A 24,766-nucleotide genomic window follows, 5' to 3' on the forward strand; every position below is an offset into this window, starting at 1 on the left:
ATGTGGCCTGTTTCAGAATTCAGCACCAGGGCAAGATTATCTAATCAATAGTTAATCTGCTGCTAAAGAGAGATAGAGGAAAAACAAGTTAAATGAGCATGAACTGTTCGGTTGAAAAAGGACGTGGGCATTATCTGGTTCATTTTTTTAAATCAAAGGAAGCATCGGTCTTCCATGCCATCTGGGTTTAATTACTCACCCTTGTTATCTCCCTGTTCCTGATTTGATATAAGTAGAAACTTGGTATCCATCTCCCGCATCCACATTATTGATTGCAAGACCAGGTATTAAGGATAACGCCAGGTAGAATACCGTTTGTCAGGAGTTATTAATTGTCGCAGTCAACAGAGCTTATAACATTTCAGTTTGGCTTCCAGTAAATATTTCTACACCACGAAAGATTGCTCTGAGTGTACAGGGCATTTTTTATGGCTTGGTTGGTTTACTGAGGACTTAGTCATGTAGCTTCATTTGATTTTAATGGGAAGTGCATGACTAAATTCCACTGCTTTGTAAGGTATCTTTTACAAATGCTTGGAAAAACAAGGCTATTATCTCTAAGTGGCTTTCACAAATGGAGATGGGGTCTTCTCCTCGGCTTCACGCTGCAGTCACGTTAATGCAACCACAGGTTTTAATGAACCTGGCAATTCGCTCACGAGCCCTTTAAACAATGACGTCATTGAGTTTCTATTGCAGCCCTTTGCAATGGGAGCGTGCCAGGAGCCAGGAGTGACTGTGCTAATTGCCATCGGTACATATGTGGGTTACAATTCGTCTGCGGTGATTCAGTTTTCTATGGCTGCTGTGATGCCCACATACAGCTTTTGGCTCCTCTTATCTGGTGAAATGCACTTTGAGATGATTTGAGAGCCAGGGCAGATGTTGGAAAAGCGCAAATTTTACTTCTGTGGGAACCAACCATTGGTTTTGATTTGAAAGAAAGGAGCCCTTGCCTCCCTGGGACAATTTGGTTGGGCCAGTCAATGGCAGAGCATACCATGCTTTTGCCACCTATTTCTTTCTCGCTTCCTTCCCAGCCACTGGGTCATATGCCGCTTCCACATTGTCCTGCGTCAGCTTGACAAACCAAAGGCTCACATGCGCCTTGTGGATGGAGCAGAAAGTGCGATCAAAAAGGGTGGGCTTTAAACTCCAGCAACCATGATCAGCCCATGGACAGCTGATCTGAAGCCCTGATTGTCTGATCTGGCGGAATCAGTGGCAAGAGTTTGTGTAGGACAATACTAAATATTCAAATACTGAGAAACATACACAGTAATGTGTCTTACCACTACATTTGTTACAAATGAGCTGTAGAAAAGCATATTTTATTTCCAAATTTAGCATTAATGTAATACCTACAACTGGGCTAAAAGGAAAAAGTTTGTGTGAATATGAGGAAAAAAAACCTAGGGTGGCTTCTTTCTGTATAATTCAGTCCAAGCTCCTGGTCAGGGTTTGTACCCACTTCCCGCAGAGCCATGTGGGGTTTAGGCAGTGCCTCTGCCTGTGTAAGGCAGCCTGCCTCCAAGCTGGGCTGTGAATTGCCCACGAGGAGCTGCCAGGGTCTGCTCTTTGCTGTCCTGCACGAACGGGTGAGCACAAGGGGAGGATGAGTCGGAGATGTTCAGGCAGGAGGTAAGCTCAAAACTTGGGCAGCCTGAAGAAGCGAGCTGTGCCCTTTTCAGGGATGCAGTAATTTACGTCCCTCCAGGAGCAAGAGGGAAGCAGAGAATGAGCGGTGGCTTACTGAATTTCAATTAGGTCTCCTCTTAGAGGCTCATAACCTTTGTGCCTTCCTACATACAAGGCTCTGTCTCATGGCACACTCTAGTCCTAAGGAAACAAGAGATGGCAACCTTCTGAAAGCCTGACGTTAGCAAAGATACTTAATCTTCCATTTCCTGATGTCAGCTGTCATATCTGTTTGGTGAGGATAATTAACTGGACGTCAGCAATCGGTAGTTGCCAAGTCCACTTGAGGGGTAGACCCACAAAGAGAGTGTCTAACCTGCAGCACTCAACGATGGGACTTACCCGGTTGCTCTGCATTTTGTCTGCACAGAGAAGTAATGCTGGATCCAGGCTTGCCATGGGCTGACAAGCAGGGCAGTATGGTTTCTGTAATTCCAGTCAGACTTCCAGGGAAGTTGTGCCGGGGCTGCTCCGGTCAGACCATGGCGGTTCTTGGTCTGCTGGGGGCAGAACAGCCGTTCCCTTCCCATCCTGGAAGTCATCGAGAAGCTTCTGGTTTGGTTTAGAGATCTCAGGTGCCGGCTGAGGAAAGGGGAGGTTAGGTGTTCAGTGTGGACTTAGAAAAGACATATTCCATATGTCTCACCAGTCCAGAGTTAGAGGAAGGGTTTTTTCCAGCTTTTCCAGAAATATTCACCCTTTTGTTGGGTTAGAGCACGGGAAACTGGAGCCCCAAAGGGATATTACTATGAAGTCTGAAAATGCAGATTTGTCTTTGAAGTCCTAGTGTATCTCAGGTTTGGTAGGATCTACCACATTTATAAAGAATTCAGGCTTTGGTGAAAAAAAAAAAGTACCATTTTGGAAAGCACTGGGGGATTTTTCAGCATGACAGATGCTACTGTGTAAGTGTGAGACTGTTATCTCCTTATATACGGGGGTAGCTGTCTTATAAAAAGGTATTTTGACTTACCAAGTCACTGCAATAAAGTGGAATGTGCAGACACAATACTTGACTGCCCCCACATGCATATTTCACCTTTATTAAATCTTATTACCATTAAAATCTTAACTATTCTTTTCTAGCACAAACACTGTGCGTGTAAGAACACATGTGACAGCAAGTAAGCCTTTTAGCACACTATTAATCATCAAACCCAGGGATTAGTAAGAAACACATTTGCATTTTATCTCTAATTTTTCCTTTTTTTCCTTCTTTTTTTCCTTGCAGGCACAGCTGTCTCAGGCTTTAAATGGTGTTTCAGATAAAGCAAAGGAAGCTAAAGAATTTTTGGTTCAGCTGAAAAATTTATTGCAGCAGATCCAGGTAACTGTAGAATATTAGCTGTTTTGATAATACAGTAATCAATAGAACCGAGTGAATAATTTATTTGATGACTTTGTCTCCTCTGCTATTCTCATCTTTCCTGGAATCATCTAACCTTTCTTGAATGGATTTGCTAGGCAAAATTATTCATCAAATAATGCCTGCAAGCCCCTCTGAGCTTCTAGATTGTTTGCTGTTTGTTGCGAGAAGCTGATACTCAATACTGGACATCTGAGCTGTGTTGATTAGTATTTGATTGAATCCATCGGTCATGCTTCTGGGCTCCTTCCTGACTGCAATTGCTTGAATTGGGCATTTAGGATAAGTTCTCATTTTAACACATTCAGAATTTACTACTTGTTTTTCATCTTACATTTTCTAAAAATGTACTTGTTTCTGGACAAAATCCAGTCGACCTGCTTATTAGAGTATTTGTAGGAAGTAGAAAAAAAGAAGAAGAAACAAATGCTGCTAAATCAGTGTGGTCGTTTATGGAAGCAGAAGATATTTTCATGCCTGTAATTGCCCAGCTTTAATAGTCAGAAAAGGAGCTCACGGTGAGTGCCATAATTGAGGGCACAAACCCAAAACAAACCAAGTCCCATTTTCAACCAAATTTAGACTCGTCAGTGCTGGAGGTCAGATGATCCTCAAGGTCCTTCTCATCCTGCAGAGTGTGGCTGGAAATGTGCCGCCGCAGTTTGAGCCGCACGGTGCCTGGGAGGGGACACTTGTTATCCGCAGCAGCGATGCTCTGCGGCGGTGGGTTTTCTGTGGGATATGCATCATCTGCTCTACGATATGCCCGCTCTGCTGCTTGCTCATCTTCCATCAACAAGCAAGTCCTGTGCCTGTTAGTAACAGAAAGCCAAAGCAGGAGTTCAAAAATCTGTATTTAGTTTAGCATAAAATCATTAAAACACTCCACTTAACACTCCAGGTGATGAACTCGTATCACAAATGGTGCCCAAGCTCTCAGGTTGCCCCAGGGCAGCGTAGCTACCCACCCTCACAGTCTTCTGTGGCCACGTGGGGAAGGGAACAAGCCAAGACTGAGAAACTGGTAAAAAAAAGCACATCTAACTGAAAAAAACGAGTACAAAGCCACCAACCGGCACCTGTCACGTGCCGTGTTTTGGACACAGTGTGAGGTTTCTCTCAGCTGACTTTACCTATTTAAAAGTTATGTAGCTCATCTAACCCAGTCATTTAGGCTTCTTTCCTTGTCCAAGGACAAGAGACACCTCTAGAGAGCAATTCTTCCTATGGGTATGAACAGCTATTTTAGGATGGGATAACTCATCCAAAACAGTAGTCTATCATCACCAATCTTTTCTTGAGTCACCTAGCTCCATTAAAAATGTAGTTTTCCCTCCTGAAACCTAAAGGTGGCCTATTACAACTATTTATGACTATGCTGTCAAATCCTTTAATGTGTTTCAACAAAATCACTGCCAAATTGCTCTGCATAAGGGAGCTGCTACAATTAGATCAAAAGACCAAACCATTTATTTGATGCTGCTCATTGCTTAAAATGCTAGAGGAGAACTCAGAGAGGAAATTGTATCCAGCAGTCACCCCCTAACATTAAGGCATGTCTGGGCACAAAGCTGAATCTGACCCTCACATGTTGAGCCAGTCTCCGTCTTGAGTCTGAGTGAGGACATCAAATCTCAGCAAACCAAAACAGCAGGACTAATCCGCTGCATATGTATTCCTAAGTAAAAGTAGAAGGCTGGGGCACAGCTCTGAGGCGATCACCCCCACACTTTAACCCTTAATGAGCTCCCTGGCATAGTTTTCTCCCATGACAAATTGCACTCTTCCCAGGTGATGCTCAAGCAGCATTTGATGATAGCACATACCAGGGAATACTCCTGGTAGGCTGGTTTGGTACAGCCACGCTATTTGAGGGAGAAGAGTTTAGATGTGCCGTGAGCTGGTCTGTGCCTTTTGGCATCTGGACCGAAAAAATAGTTCTTGGACTGTTATTTGGGGGGGGATAGATGTAGCCTTTGTGCGTAGATTCGTACCCAGAACCATGTATCTCAGAGCAGGTTATTTCTAATAGAAGTCTTATGGTGGTTGCCACACACACGTACAGACATTTACCCCTCAGCAAAAATGTCTTTAAAATGTATGTTTATACAAAGGAGTGAGCAATATGTACATTTTATTATCCTGTCTCAATGCACAGCAGACCAGACAGCCATCTGCACTCTTTGTCTCCTCGCTGAGTTTGCCGCAGCTACCAGGAGCTGTGCTTTTCTCTAGCCTGGGGCACTTTGCAAATTTATAATCTACATTTCTTTTCCCTGCTTTGCAGATCTGTTGTTTCGCCCTCTCTTTTCCTTCCCTTCTCCTTTCTGAGGTCACACTTAAATCTCTTGGTCTCTTCTTTTCGGAAACTGCCTGTTCCTCATTGCCCCTGTTGCTTCCTTGCTCCTCCTTGTTGCTGTCACTATCTGATTTTCACATTTTCCCATCTGCTGTAACAATTTCATCCTTTCTCACTTGAAAGAGGCATATCGCCAAACACCCTGTTTGACACGTGAACAGAAAATGAGGAGAGAAATGATGTGCTATAGCCATCGACTGATTCAGGCTCTTTACACAAACCAGCCCTTCAAGAGTAGCTGGATGGAAACCGGCTTAAGGGGGAGTCGGGTGTGATATAAGCCGAGGAGGGAGAGATGCAAACAGGAGGAGTGTAAGACAAACCTGTGAAGAGTAACTGGGCTGTTTGGTGTCTCTCCCCCCCCACATCTTGCTGACAGGTCTAGGACTGCGGTGGGGGCCTTTTGGGGAAGGGTGACCCTGCATCCCTCAGCTGGAGAAAGGGATGGGTGGATTGCAGTGAGGGAAGGGGATACAGTGCTGAAAATTTTACTCGCAAAAGAATGAAGACAAAGCAAATGAACAGAAAAGAAGAGAAAAACATAAACAAAAGAGCCAAGAGATAGAAATGAGTTAGGGGCCTGTGGTGGTTTACCACAAAGATGCTTCTTCTTCAGCACTTGTTTAAAATCTTCTCACATTTAATGCTGCGCTTTTTTTTTTTCATTGGGGTATTTGGGAGGAAAGCTGACAGGACAACTGAACATCTCCTCGAAAGAGGAGCTTGAAAGCTTTCCTCTTCTTCTAGTCTCACGAGAAGAGGAAGCGAGGGAGAGCCTCCCTCTGAACGGGTGCTACAGCATCAGTTCTATGGCCAGAGCAAGCCGTCCCCAGGATCTTGTAGTACCATCTGCCCGGGTTTCTACAGCTGCATGGGATTCTGTGGTAGCATGGTTTGTCCTACCCCATTGGTAATGCGAAGTGATACCCAGGCCCTACGCAAGGCTCAGTGTTGTATACCTCACATGCTGGCCTTTGCCTAGCAGAGAGTTTTACCACAATGCAAATAAAAAACTGCCATGTTTTTTTGTTTTTTTTTAAAGCTAATCAAATACATGTCTCCACTGCCAAGTGCTAGCTATTTTTTAAAAAGTACTTGACACAATACACAAATCTCAGCGCTTTGTACCTGATTAATTTCCTTGTAATAAGCCTGTAGACTAGATTCTGGTCCATAATTCTGTTCTAATTGCCATGGTGTAGGGCCAGCGATTTCAAAGTTGCTACAGTGGGATAATTAAACCAGAATGGGGCTGAATGCTCTTATGTATATATATTCAGTGTGTATGTTAGGTTTAGCTTTTATATTATGTTGTACTACATCTGTTGTCCGGAAAGTGCCAGTAAATCAAGGTTTTAAATAAGCCCATTTGTGGCACAGCATCTTTCTGTTTCATTTTATAGCATGCAGCTATTACTGGCACAGCTATAATGAAATCAGAAAGGCACAGAAATGCCGAGGTCTTGAAAGGAAATCTTTTCTGAATAGAAAAACAGGTAAGAATGAGCAATAGCTTAAGCTGTAAAGTATGCTTTCTTTGATGAGTATGACTCTCACCTTCTTCTAGGAGAATGGGTTGGATTATGAAGCCTGCCTTGTCGCTCAGTGTGATGCCTTGGTTGATGCGTTAACACGACAGAAGGCAAAACTGCTCACAAAGGTGACCAAAGAACGTGAGCACAAGCTGAAGGTGAGCACAGCTCTCATCAGCTGAGCACGGCTGCTGCTGATACCTGTGTTTCCGTGCATTTTGTCAAGTCCCCAGCCCTTTACACCATGAAGATTCCTCGTGACCAAATCCTGAAGTCCTTTCACAGGTTCCAGTTCAGCAGTTTAGTGGAACTGTGCTTATACACTTAAAATGAGGCATATACTTCAGCAGTTTGTTGAATCAGGCCACCAGCCTTTATTTATCTGATAGTTTGGGGCTGTCTTTTGAGAGGTGCTTATCAGTGAAACCTGTGTGTGGTTTCGATTCTGGGACCTTCTGCCCAGGTAAAAGGTTGGGATTTTGGTGTCTCTTCAAACCTTTGAAATTCAGGCAAACCACCTCCAGAAATCCGTGTGCCACTCAAAAGATACTAAAGAAATGCAGTAAAGGGAGGTGGGGAGAAGAAAGCTATAAATGGTTCAACAAAGTGGCAGTCAAGAAATATTTAAATAGACACATTTCTTGAAATATTGAACTGCATATGTGATTTTGAGATATTATAGTGCCAGTAACATTAATAGTACCTAAGACGGAAGGAACAATTGAAGTGAAATACCTATGGCAAACAATGAATAAAATCTACCTGAGATCAGCATTTAAACCGCCCCCCCCCCCCCCCTGCTTAACAAGAACCAATACTTAGGACATAACTGCTAACAGCACAGCTAATCCTGCAGTTTATTCCTGTTAGGCTGTTGTACCTCAGGAGTTGTGCTGTCAAACACAGTGCTATTCAGCCTAGTCTACAGCCTTGTGGCAGCAGAATCAAGTCCAAAATGTGGAAAAATGAGATGCAGCTTTTTTATTTCTTAATCCCAGCAATGCGTTCTTAAGCAGAGCAGGATCAGTGGTGAGTTGTGAAGAGAATGGTAGAGTATAATCTGCAAGAAACCACTCCTGCAGTTATCCTCTATATTTGCCTTTTGAAGTGAAGGATTTTTTAAAAGCTCAGATTTTAGTGAAAGTGTGATTGTAAATGTGAATACGGCAAATGCAGAAATATGTTCTGTGCTCTTTCTGCCCCAAGCAAGTCTGATCTTTGAGCAATTAATCTGCTCTGAAAATTGAGATTCCCTGTGCACAACATTTTGCCAAGCTAATTATCGGTATTTACAATACAGAGCAAGTGAGTGTAGCTGATGGAGATATGGCAATGGCCATATGGCAGCTAAATTAAGCATAGCTTTAACACACTTTTCCATTTGTTGTCTCTTCTGAAATAATCTTACACAATTCACTGTAAGCTGAGGCAGTCATCAGAACTGTACTGATGCTTGTTTTCCAGGTTGTTTGGGACCAGATAAATCACTGTACACTGAAGCTACGCCAGTCAACAGGTCTTATGGAGTACTGCCTAGAAGTTATCAAAGAAAATGATCCCTCTGGGTTTTTACAGGTATTTTTCTTTCCGATGTTCTGGGGGAAAAAAAAGACAAGACGTCAAAGTTAAATCTAAAAACGGGTAGCTTTGCTAATTAGCCTCTCCCACCTCCGAGGCAGGTTCACCTTACCTCCTGTTAGTACTGTCTAAAAGCTCAGATGATAGTCTGGTGACTGCATGAATGTCCCAGTGAAGGGACGGCTTTGAACAGCCGCACTCTGACCGAGGTGTGGAGTTAGCGGTCACACCACTTCCCTGACTGCTGACATCTTTCCTCTTGCCAGCCCTTCCTTCTGGGCTGAAAGAGAGGTGCTATGCAGTTAATGATAACTTTCTGCAGAATATTATTTTATTCTCCTCTGAGAAAACCAACACAGGGCTTCACAGAGCTCTCTGGTCAATTTGGAAAGGTCTATGACTCACCAGAGTAGTACTTCTGCCCCTCTTTGCTTCTCCCCTTTGCATTACTCTTTCCCATGTGAAAGAGTCCTTTCCGCATCTCCCCTGTGAGGAAATCCAGCCTTAAGAGCTTGTGTGTAGCTTTGCATCAGTGGGGTTGTTGCACCTTACAGGGCTACAAGACTTGTAGCTGGAGGATCCAGGTACCCTGTCTTTGCAAAATATGGCCTAGCCAACAATTGCCTTAATTTGCAGCATATTGTTTCTTAGGTACAAGCAGTGAAAGTGTCTATTGATGAGGTAAAACATAACAGTTTTATTATCCAATTAATTCTTTTGCCTAATTAATTCTATTATTTGTATTAATTATTTTATTTTGCCCTGTTAGTTTTGTTGCCTTATTAATTGCCTAAGAAGAAAGGCACATCAAACAAAATGATCTGCGTGGCTGTCAGCTGAACAGGGCACGCTGCACACATGAATGCATGAGTATCAGGGGGCTGTCACAGCATCCCTAAAAAACAGGATAAGAATTAGCCAACTTAAATCTATTAGCACTCCAGATTGATTGTTACTGTCACGTCTGGTCTCAAGCGAGAGTGGGGAATGTGTGGTGTATATTAATCTCAAGACTACACAGGTTTTAGCAGGCTGTCGGTTGGATACTGCAGGACAAATGAAATCTTTAGGTCTTATCTACATGCTAGCTAGATACATCCTTTGCTTTCATTTCAGCTTGCTTTTCATACAATCACAGAATGGTTTGGGTTGGAAGGGACCTTAAAGATCATCTAGTTCCTGTAACCTTTGTGGCTTCATTCTTTGCAGTAACCTTTTATTAAAAAATACTTCTGTTTTTACCCTTTCCTGGTTTATCTAATGATGCTTTCAAGGCAACCAGCAAACACTGAGGCACTGCATTAGTTAGAGCAACTACTCCTGCAGCCAGGACACTGAAACACAACCAAGGGATCCAGTATCCCAGTAAGTGACTCCAAGGTCGTAGGAAGGCTATGAGATGCTCCTCCACTTACTGCACAGACTGATTAGGAGCTGTTGATGCAGGCACTTAGACAGGAGTGTCTTCCAGTAACAGTAATGAGAAAAGGTATCTGAACTCCTGCAGTAAAGAAAAACTCTCTCTAACCTATCCAGAAGATAATTCTGCTCCCTGTGACTTCCAGGAAGCTCACTGGGAGGGACTCCAGATATCCGAATGGCAGCTTCACTGAACTCAGGGACAGCTGAGTTCATTGATTTCCATCCACAGAGCCAGGATTTCACTTTTAGAAGAGTCCATTGCAATCATCTTAGTCTGACTTTTGGCCTAATTGTCTGTGGGCTGAGCTAGAGCAACACTTTAAAAATGAAATTCAGTTCTGATATAATGATAGAAAATCCATGATATTCTTCAAAAATCTGACAACTTAGCACCCTCACTGTGAGAAATACACACCTTTCTTCCCATTTGATTTTTTTATTCCTTTCAGCTTTCATCCACTGAATCATCTCTGCTGAACAGAGAGATGCTCTAACATTTAAACCTCTCTTTGTGCAACTGCTTTTTAAACAGGAGAGCAAAACTGTGCAGGTCAGAGAACAGAATGCAGAAGTATAGGTGGCATTCAGAGGCACGATATGTAACATCATCTTAACAGGCTTTATAAATGAGATTTTTACTTTCCTACCCCAGGATGAGATTTGTTTTGAAAAGACAGGATGAAAGGATGCAACATAAATGGACCTCACCCCAAAACGACCAGATCCCATCTCAGCTGTTGTGCTTTCATATTTCTGCTTTCTTTGTGCTGTATCTCACAGGCGTTCTGTCACTTTTAATGTGTGCATCTGCCATTTCGTTATAAGCCTGATACTCTCTTTCAGATTTCGGATGCTTTAATCAAGCGTGTTCAGGTATCTCAGGAACAGTGGGTCAAAGGAGCCTTGGAGCCAAAAGTGTCTGCTGAGTTTGACTTGACTCTGGATAGCGAACCTTTACTGCAGTCGATTCACCAGCTGGATTTTATTCAGATGAAATGTAGGGGTGAGCTTTTATGATTTTCTTTTTTCTGTTTTTTGTGCATGTGTTGAAACAATGCTGGGAGGGACAGGGGCATGGAGGGAGGAAAGAGGAATGACTTGAAATTGCTGGATAGTTTTAAAAGATTTTCAAGCAAATTCAGATTACTGGGTGTTTCCTAGAAGGGTGTGCTCACTTCACATGCAGTGACCTGAAGAAGCTCAGACAGAGACACCCGGTGCAGTTAAAGATTTGAAAAGATACATTCTTCAGAGTAGGGCTATCTATCAACTTTGAAGATTAAAAAGACATTAGCTGCATGAAACTTTATGCCATTTTACAGTATTCCTAGATTTAACATGGCTAATTGTAAACACACACACACACACACACACTCACAAGGGGAAAGGAGCTCCATGGCTATACCCTTCCTTGATTCCAGGTATCTGAATGATGAACAGTGGATGCCATTGGCAAAAAAATTATTAACATCATGCGCTTGTAATGAGCTTCGTTTATATGGAGCAGGATGAGAACTGCATCAGAATTAGATAGTTCCAGAGACCAGCTAGATTTGAAGGCCACTGTGGTCCCTGGGAATGATGGATGCCATTAGCTTCCCTCAGTGGTGATTCAATCCTTAATTATACATGTGGGTGACAGGGTAGAGGCTGCCAGAAGTCAATGAACAAGTTAAGGATAATTGCGTTGTGGTATCAGATGTGCTTTTTTTTGACTCCAAGCAAGCATAAAGATTTCTGTTCAGTTTATCTGTTCTCTCTGGGCCTAATTCTGAACCTAAGAGACCCAAGATGAAGTAATTAGGGTGGATAATTTGGCAGGTAAATATGTGGAGAAACAATGGATAAACAGTTAAAGGCCAAAGTCTGCTCACCAAGAGTGGTTTGCATCTTGGCATAAATGGGCTGTGTTAAAGTTACTCAAAAACCACCTGTGAACTGCTCCTTTGAAATGTTGACAGCCAGGAAAGCGGAGTCAAGGAGAAAGAGTATCACTGATAAAACTTCTCCAAATACTGTCTGCACTTGTCTTTTTAAATCAGTTTATGTTTAATACTGGCCATATTTGTTGTTAAATATATTTAATACTAATCTTCCACCACTCTCCTTCCCAAACCATTTCCAAAATTTTAGTTAAACTATCCACTTAGATTGCTAATTAACCACAGGTCACTTGAGGTGAGAGCAGCTTAGGTATTTGGCTTTTGGACATTCATCTGGCTTTAAGCTTGAAGACTTAGGAGACTTTAATTGAGCCAGATTCACTGGAGCTTTACGAAAGATAGTGCTGTCTGCTACACTCTCATTTATCATACGATTGCAGTGAAGCTCTGGTACTGAGCTAGACACAGTCTGAGGAGCAGAGAAGAGGACGGGACTGCTTTTGCACAAACCTGCATAGAGCTTACAAACACCCTGGGGCTTTGCTCCCCAGAGGCACCTTAACAGTTAGTCCTCAGGAGGGGCTTTTCCTTCAGCTGCCTTGGCCTTGACCAGGGACTACCTGTTGCATGTCCCATCAGGTTGGTCAGCACAACTGGCGTGACCATGTACACACCATGCAAGGAGTGGTGGAAATGGCATTAACCTGGCCAGCATTCCTGAAGGTGCATAAGGGATGGCATTATTCCCCCCTCGCACCCCTGTGTGCCCAAGCAGAACAAGCTACCGACTGCTCCCAAGCTAACATTCATAGGTATTGAGGATCGTTTAGTACATAGAGGTGTATTTATGTTTTTCAGTTTATGACAGCGAATCTATTTGCATTTAAACTGCTCAGTCTGACACTTTGGCATCTTTTGTCTGAAATTTTACTTCTATGACTTCAACCAGCTCTGCATTATCTTCTCATGCATAGTGGTCTTGCATCTAGAAATACAGGTACCACAGAGTAAGCAACTCGGCATTTCAGCAGCGAGCACCCAGACTTACTGGGAACATCACTTTGCTGACTGTGAGGAGAAGCTGGTGTTGCAGGGTGATGTTTTGCTCTTTATCACCATCAGGACTTGCGTATTTCTGAGCCTCCAATTTCACAAAGAAAAATCTATGTGTCTCTTCACATCTGCTCCTCTTTCTCCAATCCTACCTACCCCAGCGCACCAGCAAGTCATCAATCTTTGCCAAATGTTGGTGTTGAGGGGAATGTTGCTAAGTCATTATGCTGCTTGATCTGACAAGAGTAGATGCATTAAAGACATCAGAGACGATCTGTAAAGGGAGTTTTGGGGAAACCTAGAAGAATAGGACCAGTGTGGCTTTTCCAACTGCCAGTATTTTTGTTCCAAAAGCTTTGCAATTTAAGGTCTGTACTGTTGTTATCGATGCTTAGTGCATGACTGAATTTCTATTTTTTTTTTCAAACTCTGGCCTCATTCAACCTCAGTGAGCTTGCATGGGTCATTTAGAGTGAAAGCATGCTTGTAAGTAAACATTGATTCACTGTGTTAGACAAAGAGGAATGAAAACGAGAACAAATCACATTACATTTGCTTAGATGACTTGTTCATATACCTTACTGGTGGACTCTCTATAAGCCCATATCTAAAGCTCGTCTCAATAAATAAAGATCAGGGGGTGCTTTTTCTTTTTACAGAAAGAAAAAGCAATTTGGTAACAAATTAAATGTGCAGAAATGTGATAGGTGCAGAAGTAATGCTAAGCAGTCATGTTGACCAAAGGGTCTCATTGATAGCCCTTTGGCAAGAGTCCTACACTCCCCAGGCTAGCTGACTTGCTGAGACATGTGCACAGCTCTAGTAATTGCTGGCATTTTGAGCTTTCCCAGATGCCTTTCCTCTGTCTGTGTTTTCTTCTCTCTATTGCTTTTTCTGAGTGCCTTGGCACAAAATTCCTGTCCTTTTTGATGACTGGCTCAATGTATACATCACATTTCCTCAGTTCAAGCTATGGGCACAGGCAAATATGTGTTCCAGGTGTGTTTTGTTCAAACAGCTGGAACTGTCATATAATCTTCATTTGTTGTAAAATGGAGATTAGATACAAAATAGGAAAAAATACACCTACTCTTTACTTTTCTGTACCACCTCTGAATACTCACGCATATGCCTTGTCAGGAGTGACTCCTTCCCTCTTCTGCAAACCAGTCCATGAAGATTCCCCAGACACATCTCCTGCCGCAAATCTTCTCTGCTTCTCCAGCTGTGAGCTGCACGGCCCTGATAATGAAAGAGTAACCATTTCATTGTAGGCTTTATCCCTGGTTCTCTCTGCTCTGCATCATGGGCCCGGGTCTTTGCCTGGGCTCCTTCCTTCTCTCTCGATAACACTGTTTGTAGGGCACTTGCTACAGCAGCAACTCAGGCTATTACCGGGCCGTGCTGCAGTTTTGGAGGAGGTCAAAGTTTTCATGTTTCTGAGGGTCCCATTCTTTCACCGCATTTAGTCCTTTAAAAATTAATTCAGGAAGGTGGAGGTCATCACCGCACAACTTGCTTGTCAAGAGGACAAATGACAGACAACATCTTAGAGCAGCCCTACTCTACCCTGAGAGGAGATCAGCTGTGAGATATGTTGAGCAATGTGGTTTTGAAACTGCTGAGTTGACATGAGGCATCAGTATCACATTTTTTAGCTAAGTGTGACCTGCGTGAAGTGCTTTTAAAATAGCAGGACATCGTTCAGACTCATTAATAGGTCTTGCTGTGCCAATGCAGTATCATTTCTCCCTTTATATTTTTAATCTTTTCCTTCAAAAACTCTCTAGAGGACTTCAAGTTGAACAAGAAGTGGGACAGCACTGTAATTTAACATCTGAGTCTTCTTTCTGACACTTAGCCTGTATTTTTCTTTTCTTGGTCCTGGCTCATTGCTCTTCACAGTGAAGTATATCCCAGCATCCCGATTATTCAACTCGCTTTGCACTTTCCTATGACTTTTAAACAAGCATTCACCTTTTCTCCTCCCAGAGGGAATCTGAGATCAAGGCAAATCTCTGCCCATCCGCGTCCAGGGGAGGAGGCAGGAGGGCAGGCGCAGCGAGCATCCTCCAGCAAAGCTGCTCAGCTGCTTGGCGGGAGCTTCTCACCTCTCCTTCAGCTACTGTAGGTTGTGCGGTTCAGGCCACAGGCTGGCTCAAAGGGAGTAGGGAGGCTCATAAGGGTTACTCAGAAAAACTTCAGGTTTTTTCCAGTGACACAGTAAAGAAGCCCAGGCAGTTCCCCATAGTATGCATGACTCTCACACATAGGACCAAAATTCACACGGGAAGTGGGAACAACAGCACTTTACCGTATGAAAACATATTCTAATCCTAGATGGCATTCCTGTTTCCATAATTAAAAGGGACTCATAAAACACTTACTCTCCCCCCAAAATTCTGCTCTTTTTTTAATAGCATTGTGCATTACTTGAACCGTCCCTGAAAGCCTCCTGTCAGTGTTCCTAGATTTTTGCAGGGGGTTGGAGTCGTTAGCAGTTTATTCAGAGGTGAGGGGGTGTTGTCTATTTTCCACTTGGTAAACTTCAGGAATTGGGTTTTCATCCAGTTTTGCCAGGGGGAGTCTCGGAAGTGGGGAGGTCCCGGCAAATGCCTCCTGAGAGGGTTAACCAGTTTGCTAAAGTGACAGGAGTGTGGATGGCTGATACAGCCCTGTCTTCTCCTGGGCTCATCAATCACTGGAAATACACAGGCTAACAAACGCAGACAAAACCCTGAACTTAAAATGGTTCACTTAAAAAATCCCATTACCTCTGAATTCCTCGTTTTCAGGTTTTTGACTCTTGCAATGTCACATTTCTGTTACTTCTCTAGACACAGTTTCTCCTAGAGAAAAGTCTGAACTTTCCATGTGAAAAAACAAGTAGGTTTTTATTTATGACACCCTCTGAATCATCCTTAAATATCAGGGAAAAGGAACAAGGCTCTTTTTGCAGAAAAACCTTCAAGACCTAATTTATAAAGCTCTTTTGTTTCAGACCACAGTCATTCTTCTGGGCTACCAACCATCTGCATTCACTGCAGTGATGGATAATGCCAGCGGAAAGCCGCAGTACCTTCTGCACTGTTTATCACAAGTGTGATGTTGACTTTTGTGTCACTTCCAAAGTGGGGGTGAAGCCTTAGCCCCGTCACACGGTAGCATCCATTTTCTCACAGACTACTTGGCACACAAAACGCAAACAGTCCTCTTTTATCTGGAGAGGTAAAATAGGACGAAAGGAACAGCTCAAGGGCTTAGCTTTCATGCAGACGGAGGAAAATAAACTAGAGGCTCAAAGCAGAGTAGATAAAAGAAGAGCAAACTGACATTGTTAAGAGCTAAGTCAATGAATGCTCAGAGAACTCAGCTCCTTGTAAGACACAGTCGAGCTCTGCAGAAATTATCCCGAACGGTGAAATTCAGCCTGGGGCAGAGGACCAGGCAGAGTATATGCATCACTTACACCCCACTTAACCTGTGCGATTTCAACAGTGCCTAAGATACATGCCAGATCTCTCCAGAAGACTGAATTTTCACTTTATAATTTCCAGCAAAGAGTGAACAGTGAGAGGTTAGTTTTGTTTAGCAGAGAAGGTGTGGTGTAGGCCTCTTTCCCACAGAGGCATGGCTGAATGTTTTACTCTGTTTATTTTTATTTTTAAGATGCTGGTCTGGTCAACAGTCTCTTGATGTTTCTCCTGAGCGAGTCACTAAAAAGGCATGTTGGTAGATAACTTCGCACCCATAATTTCCAAGAGGAGAGAGCAACAAGCAGTCTCCTGTGGTGCAGAAGTTCCTTTTGCTACCTGAACCAAGGGATTTAGATAAAATTTGCAAATGGAACAATTTTCTTCAACAGTTTCTTTTAAGTATGGCTGCCATAAAGATAACATATCTAAGGTGGTTTTGATGAAAAACTGGGGCTGGGCTGTTACATTAGATTAAAAAAAAAAAAACTACTGTGAAGAATTATTTTCCTGCTGTCGGTGGAGCTCAGGCTCTATCTTGCCGCCGTGCTGAGACGAGTGGCTGCTCTGCCGGTTAATAACCCAATTCTTCGTTAATGAGCTGCGCTTCCTGGCAGCACTGTGTTGTCTCCCGTGCCGCCCCGTTGTCCGAGACACCCCCTGCCACCCCTGCTCCCTCTCTCCTTTTGGGGACAGCGGGGGCCAAGTGCTCTAGCGTGAGAAAAAACTCTTCCAGCCATTGACCCCTGGGAAGGAAACCAGACGTGAAGTCCCCAGACCGTAGTTCTTATGAGGCACCAGAGGCATGTCCAGATAAGTTGCTGTTCACGTATTTCAGCTGAATGATTTGTCTAACCAAGTAATGACATTTTATTATATCATTTTTGCTGCCTTTCATTTCAAGGAAGGGAACGGATCCTCTTCCTAAGGCATCTTGACCCCCCTGCAAGGGGAGGGAGGTGAGCGGTCGCCGTGCTGCTCGTGGCACAGACCGATGGGGTAGGGCAGAGTGACACTAATCTGTACCCAGTTCCTTTTACAGTGCCACCCGTCCCATTACTGCAGCTGGAGAAGTGCTGCACCAGAAACAACAGTGTGACGTTGGCCTGGAGGATGCCGCCTTTGAGCCACAACCCGGTGGAGGGTTACATCTTGGAACTTGATGATGGAGACGGTGGCCAATTCCGAGTGAGAATTTCATTCAGCATTTATTTGTGTTTCCTTGTATGTGACTTTCCTCAGGATACGGATTTGCGTTTGTCCAGGGGTGTGGAGAGGTGATGGGAAAGATACGGGTTGTCAAAACATCCCGGCTTCCATCATGTGGATGTGGAAAGCAGTGCAGATGCTGCTTATTAAAAGGACCCCCAGCTTGGGTAGGAAGTTCGGTTGAGGTTATTCTCAGGGCTCTGACAAAGAGGGCCTTGAGGTCCCTGAGCAGAAAATCCCCTACTAGCCTACAGGAGCTGAAGGTAGTTCATTCCACAAAACAGAGATCTCTTTGAAGGCCCTACTCTCATCTGTCCATAGCACCCCGTTTCAACAGCTGAGATTCTTGGTCCAGAAATGCAACTCAGTTTTTCCTGGTTTTCTGAGTAAAAATGGGCTCCTGCACAAAAATACGGGATTTCTAAATCTTTTCTCTGGGAGTGGATGAGACCAGGCTGGTGAAAGCTTTCCGCAGACACGCTGTGATGGGGTTGGTAAGTATGGGAAGGCATCCCGAGTGCTGTCCTTCCAGACCCTTGGGGGGATGCCACAACTGCTTGCTCCTCACTGCAGGTACAGGGTACTTAGAGGCTCCTGTCCTTTCTTACCACATCCTGATAAACAAACTATGGAAATAATTAAATCAGCTTTCTGCCAGCCACGGTCCTGCTGGAAGCTGTCACCCTTCCTTCTCAGGCAGGCTTCATGCTCCTGTTGCTGCAGGACCAGGCTGGCCCCATGCATTCCCTAGGGACTAGTACCTTGAAAGCATCTGGAGGTCATTGTGGAGTACAGCTGCTCTCTTCACAAACGGGAAATTTTGCCAAAAACATGTGATGGCATTTCTTCAGGAGCTGCAAACTGCCTTCTCACTGGAAACCTAAAGATTTCTCAAGCTGAAAATGGCCTGGCATGGGTCCATCTAAGGAATTGCCTCCCTGTGCCAAACCGCTACACCCAGCGAAGGCACCTGATTTGGATGCCCCTCATTAGAAGAGACAGCAATACTGGCAGGGTATTTTGAAGAGGGCACTGTGTTTCTCCTCAGTTCCTTGGTCCAAGTCTTGTTTCACATGGGTTTGAAGAGGCTGGTCTCCGGTACTGAATGGGGGAAAAGGTACCTTTGTGAACAGCTGCTGGGAGCTGCTGGTAGAGTTACTGTTAGTAGGTAAGAGTGTTGTCAGTGCGTGATGAATGAAGAGTTAGGAACAAGGTGTAATGAATTCCAGTGTCTTGGATAAGTACTTTTCAAGTGCTATTCACATCTAAATAAATACTTGTGAATAAACAAGATTTCAGGCTGGTGTGGATCCAAGCCCATTTGTGGGTGGGGTTTTGTAACTGGCAAAGGTTTTAGGGCTGCCAGCGCTGCCATGTCAAGATTTTGGATTGAAAAACATACAAAACCATCTCAGTCCTTAAAAATCTAGGTTGACAGTTTCTCAGGGGAACGCTTTGCTTGCTGTGGTAGGAACACCCTCAGTTTTACCCACTGAAAGATAAACTGCAGGCTTCTCAGCAATGCCATTTCAGTAAGAGTTTGCTGACCCTTTTCATGAAGGATTATGTATCTGAAAGCAATGACACTGACTGCACTTTACCAGTATTCAATGGGTGGATTTAAAGAACATGTTTTGTCTCCCATCATAGCAGAGAGCATCAATCTGAATAAGCACAAGCAGTGAACAGTGATAAAAATATGAAGTGGATTAGAAAATGTGAGAGCTGTCTTACAAATACAACTTTTTGCACAGACAGCATATGTTATAACATGGAGATAAATTAAGCTATTCTATTAAAACTCTTCTTTCTCTCCATGAAATATTGTCAGCTAACTCAGGACCCAAGAGATTTCATTATTTGTAGCAGCCACCATGGTAGCAAAGTGGACAAACACATGGCACGCTGTAAACTTAGGTAATCCCTTTCTTATTCATCACATACTTAATTCACTTTAGGTTCATATCAAAGAGCCTTAATCAACAGGACTGCTCTTAGGCATATATGTAAGTGTCTTAACTGAACTGGGGCCTGAGTGGTCTGCTTAGTCACAGCCTTAAGCTCTTTAGGGCCTTTGCTACCATAAACCTATGGATTTCACAGAATTGGAGAAATCGGAGGTGGAAAGGAATTGTGGCTTTCAACCCGCTGCCAAGAAAGGATTTTTTTTCCTTTTCTGTCATTTTCTGTTCAGTTCTCCAACAAACACAAAGTTTCCAGGCTTCTTTCAGTTCATCATAGACTCTATAATCTGACTGAGCCTCTTCATTAACCTGCCTAGATGTTTCTCCTCCTGAAATATTTCACATTACACAAGTGCTTGCTGGTCAATAAATCTTTGCAGACTTTTATGATGTCTCTGTTGTCTAGTTGCTGTTTCATCATGTGAGCCTAAATTTTAGGAGATAAGTTTCTTCTGGCTCTGTGTTTGCAGGTTTCAAAATTGTATTTTAACACAGGCACAAAACAACCTTTCCAACAGAATAAAACTGAGCTTACTTGATTTTTTTATTTTTCCATGCCCCCCTTTTTTGGTCCTACATAAATATAAGAATGGCCACGGTGGGTCAGGCACTGGGACTACTATCCAAAATAGTGTTTTGGAGGAGATGTTTAGGAAAAGAGGATAAAAATTAAGGTATTTCTGTGTTGCCCTTTATTGCTGTAGCCTTCCAGCTTCATCTTCACCTTAGTGTCTCCACTGCTAACCATCCTTGATGTCTCCACTGCTGTGGCTGACCGTGTTATAACAGCATAACTTCTACATCCTGGGAAGCAGTGAGAAGCTGTTCACTTGTGGCTTATATTTAGAAGTCTTAACATATGAGCACAAGGCACAGAGAAACAGTTAAACTATGTCCCTCTTTCTCTCTCTCCTTTTTTTTTTCCGGAATCTTTAGGAAGTATATGTTGGCAAGGAGACTCTCTGCACCATCGATGGCCTTCATTTCAACAGTACCTATAATGCAAGAGTCAAAGCTTTCAACTCATCGGGAGTTGGTCCTTACAGCAAGACAGTTATTTTACAGACATCAGATGGTGAGTTGGGTTTTTGCCAGTTTCTAAGTGAAAAGCTGCAGGTCTCAGTGGCAGGACACTTGCATCCCTTTATACCCACTAATACATTTGGCACTTACTGGCATGGAGATTTTGGATCATCTGAGTGGTGAGGCTGGGAAGTGCATGTGCACAGGGACTGAGCTCTCCTCCTAGCACTCTTGGGGATTTTCCATTATCAGTGACACTTCAGGTTTCACATCATGCAATTTTATTTGGCTGTAGAAGTTTAGGGTCTAGCTAAGATTCTTATTTATTTGCTTTAGTGTACAGAAGCAGTTACGCAACACACAGGATATTTTTGTGTCATTCTGTCTCCACTTCTCTGTTTATCTTTGGAATTTGCCTTTTTCTTCACTACTGTTTCAATTTCACAGCAAGGTTTGATAATACAGAGATGGGAATTCATGCTTGTTCCTCTGTAATTATACTTGACATCCATACGGGCCTTACAAGAAGTTCATCTTCATTAATGATATTGTAATGAATCAAGAAGCGCATGCTATTATCACTTCCACTTTTATGCTGCGTTGCCAAAATAGGCCAGTGTAAAATATTTATACTTTAAGAGCTTTTTCTGTTTGTTTGGTTTTTTTTTTTCTTTTTTTCTTCCTTTGATAAACTAGTGAAGTCAGTCCTAAACACTGAAGTCAGCATGGACACAGTGGAACTCCATTTCCATTAAAGGTGATCCTGAACCAATTCACCCATGTGAGCAGTTTCCATATCATGGAGAAGCCTTTGTCTCTTCAGTGACTTTCTTGTTACTGTGTGAGAACAGAAAGTCACTGCCCTTGGCAGCTTACGTTCAGAGGAACAAGCACAGATAATATAAGGCACTTCTGAGCTGGAAAAGAGCAGGGTACCAGCTCAAAGCAATGATGTTGTGTAGCTGCCTACAGTAACAAGGAAAGATTGTCTTTATTACCTGAAAGTGCAGTGGGGTCTTTAGGAAGGCAGAATCTCATTCTCCTGATGGAAGTAAAGCAGACGACACTTGAACACAGCCCGTTCTGCCATAATCCTGCCTTTCCTTTTCCCCTTCTGCAGTGGCGTGGTTCACCTTCGACCCCTCCTCAGCTCACAGAGACATAGTGCTGTCGAATGACAACCAGACTGCTACCTGCAACAGCTACGATGACCGGGTTGTTCTTGGCACAGCAGCCTTCTCCAAGGGCGTGCATTACTGGGAACTGCACGTGGACCGGTATGACAACCATCCGGATCCAGCCTTTGGTATTGCCAGGATTAATGTCGTCAAGGACATGATGCTAGGCAAGGATGACAAGGCATGGGCCATGTACGTTGACAACAACCGCAGCTGGTTCATGCATTGCAATTCTCACACCAATCGGTAAGTGCCACTTGCATGCTTTTCTGATTACTGATAGTTTTTTCTGCTTTGCATCAGAGGAAGGGGTCTCAGCAAGCCATCTAGTCCATCTCCCTGCTAAATGTAGTTATTTTATTCCTTCTTAAAGATCACTAGTGACAGCGATTGCATCTCAGCAATCTGTGCTGGTATTTGTTATCCTCACTGTTAGCAGTTTTTTTCCTAAGACCTAGCCTAAATCTCCCCTGGAGTGATTTAAGCCCATTATTGCACATCCCACCCACAGTATCAGCAGACAGGAGCGCAGCACACTGGGATACAGGATTTCTCTCTCATTGCTGGAGGAGCGTGGGGGGGAAAGGTGGTTGAGTCTCTTCCTTCGGAGGATTCTTGGCTGCAGGGTTGCACAATAATTAGGGAAAGCACTGGTGGGCACCTGTCCAAAATGCAGGTGTTTATTGCCAGTCCTGAAAGCTGATTAAAGGTAATGCCTTAGGTCACACCTAGGGTGATCAGGACACAGGGGACTGTTTGGCAGTGAGGGCTAAGTGACAGCTCCCATCCAACTGAGCCATTGCACTGAAGAGCTTCTGTTATACCAGATGATTAAAAGAAAGGCTTGCAGTGATTTTTAAAATGCTCAAATGCAGGTATTATCTCCTTAAAGAGATAAGTTCATGCCAACATGCCCTGGATCCTAAAGCTGGTTGTAATGTCTCCTGTTGAATAGTCATTTATACTCTAAAGCATACTTATATTTTAAGTAAGTGTACTGCAATTGCTGGAAATTTTTGTTTGAAGCATAGTTTGATTTTGCAGTTCCTTACAGACAGGTGGAAGAACCTTACAGCTGGATCAAAAGCTATCTGAAGTCAATTGGAATATTTTCCGTGGCTCCAAAGACCTTAGATCATGTCCTAAGACAATGTAGAGTAAAATGACATCAGTGTAATAAATGTATCAAAAGGGTCTCTCTCCCTTTAACATCTTGATTCGATTTAGTGTGGCAGTAATGTTAAGCCGTATTAATTTTAACGCTCTGTGAAACAGCTTATGTTTTCTGGAAAAAAGCTGGCAATGATTCTGTGTACTACTGTCCCAGAAACCTATTTTATGGATTTGGTCCTCGGCATGCTCCACACGAGCTAAGCAAGCGCTTTTTTTCTGGGAAGCACAAACAGTGGAAACACTTTGCATTTCCAATCATTCTGCTTAGACAGGAGAACTAAGTGCTTTCTGTTGATGATAGTCTCCCGGTTTTTACTAGATAAAACACAAAGGCTTTGCAGGCACATCCAAGGCATAGACAGACCCGTGGAATATCTGTTCAAGTGAAGTACACTCGTAAAGGGCATGTAGTCTTATGAAATCACATGCGCTTCAATGAAATTAGGTCTAGGCATTATATTTTTAACCGTGACAGTCAAGTAGGTCAGTTTTTTAACTCATTAGCTGTAACAGTCTTGTGGAAACAGTTATTGCTGCCTCGTTGTTTTTCCCCACTGGAGACAAGTGCACGACAGCACAGTAACACAGTCCAAAGGAAATTTATTGTCAGCTGTTGGCCTCTCGGATGTTATTGTGATGGAAGTTACATCTTAGTAATCATTTCATGTTTCCTAATCTTCATGAGAATAAATTAGGGCAATAAATAAAGGACTAGCTTCGAGGATAAGCTGAGGTGGAGCTTGAAAGACCTATTCATGGGACCTGTCACGTTTAGAGTACTTTCCTGTTCCTTTCACTCACAGCAGGCAAAATTGGACCTGTCTATATCCTTAAAAACTAGCATGCCTTCTGTAATGCTAGAAGAAGAGGCATGAACAGAAGACTCCAATGCTATCAAAACCAGAGGGAACCTTTGAGAATAGGTTGAGCAAACTGGTTAAGAAAACACTTTAGGGCAGGGATATAGCTTTATGAGGTACCTTTCAGCCTCATTGTTCCTGGAAATAATGAGTTCACACCAGAGATGGTGTATGCCTGTTGCTAAGAGGCACTGGCATTCATTGCAATAGCTCCATTCCTTGGCAGAGTTCCCAAGAGCAGGAGTACCTGGTGCTATAGGCGATACTCTAGCCACTACATGGTTATGTAAAGAAAGAGACGGAAATTGCACTGAGATGTTTGATACTGAAAGACAGTGGGAAGTCAAAATGTAGAGAATTTGGAGTGCAGTCTTAAAGCCCCCTGTGATCAGGAGAGTCTCTTCACTGACTTCAGAGACCTCAAGACAAGTTTTTCATCACACAAAAATGTTATAATTGACTGAAAAATACTGTCCTCAACAATAGGTGTGATGAAGTTCTAAAGTTACTGTAAAGCTTGTGATTAAAATACTGTTAACAGAGAGTTAAACTAATTCTTCAGTTTATTAAAGAGTTCATAAATTGTTAAGCTTTATTTTTCAATAATAGTGAAGCTTATTACTATCTTTAGTTGCTCAAGCCAATCCATGCAGTCCTATTCTGCACATTGTCCAAGCTGCTGCTGAAAGCATCTTAGAATAACAGCCTCCACCGCCACAGGCAAAGGCATTTGTCACGGTAGCCAAATTCCCCTGTCTGTACTCTGAGCTTCCAGGCTTCCGCCCAGCACTTCCACACTCAGGACTTAATCGTTGCACACAGAAATAAAAATGTGCAGGACTGTGAGAAAAGAGGTGTGAGAAGTGGGATTTACTTGAAATAACGAAAGAGTGGTGCATATCTTCAAAACTAGATTATCATTTAGTGAATGCTAAGTATTTATGAAGAAGTATTGTAACAAACAGTTGTATTTTCCTTTTACATGGCCTGCAGAT

At 43.1% G+C, this 24,766-nt stretch overlaps 1 protein-coding gene across 4 annotated transcripts in view; it reads left to right on the forward strand.

Annotated features, from left to right (window-relative positions):
* Positions 1-24,766, forward strand: part of TRIM67 (tripartite motif containing 67) — a 38,809-nt gene that overhangs the window by 3,852 nt on the left and 10,191 nt on the right. For 2 of the 4 annotated variants that reach the window (XM_052805861.1, XM_052805864.1), the window contains exons 2-8: positions 2,930-3,025; positions 6,991-7,113; positions 8,420-8,530; positions 10,799-10,952; positions 17,395-17,552; positions 20,474-20,612; positions 21,681-21,984. In XM_052805861.1, the coding sequence (XP_052661821.1) occupies positions 2,930-3,025; positions 6,991-7,113; positions 8,420-8,530; positions 10,799-10,952; positions 17,395-17,552; positions 20,474-20,612; positions 21,681-21,984 (1,085 nt within the window). Of the gene's footprint in view, positions 1-2,929; positions 3,026-6,990; positions 7,114-8,419; positions 8,531-10,798; positions 10,959-17,394; positions 17,553-20,473; positions 20,613-21,680; positions 21,985-24,766 lie in introns of all 4 variants that reach the window. The other 2 variants (XM_052805865.1, XM_052805866.1) reach the window with 2 other exon arrangements.

This window comes from Harpia harpyja, chromosome 13 (assembly GCF_026419915.1).
Source record: "Harpia harpyja isolate bHarHar1 chromosome 13, bHarHar1 primary haplotype, whole genome shotgun sequence".
NCBI classification, from domain to species: domain Eukaryota; kingdom Metazoa; phylum Chordata; class Aves; order Accipitriformes; family Accipitridae; genus Harpia; species Harpia harpyja.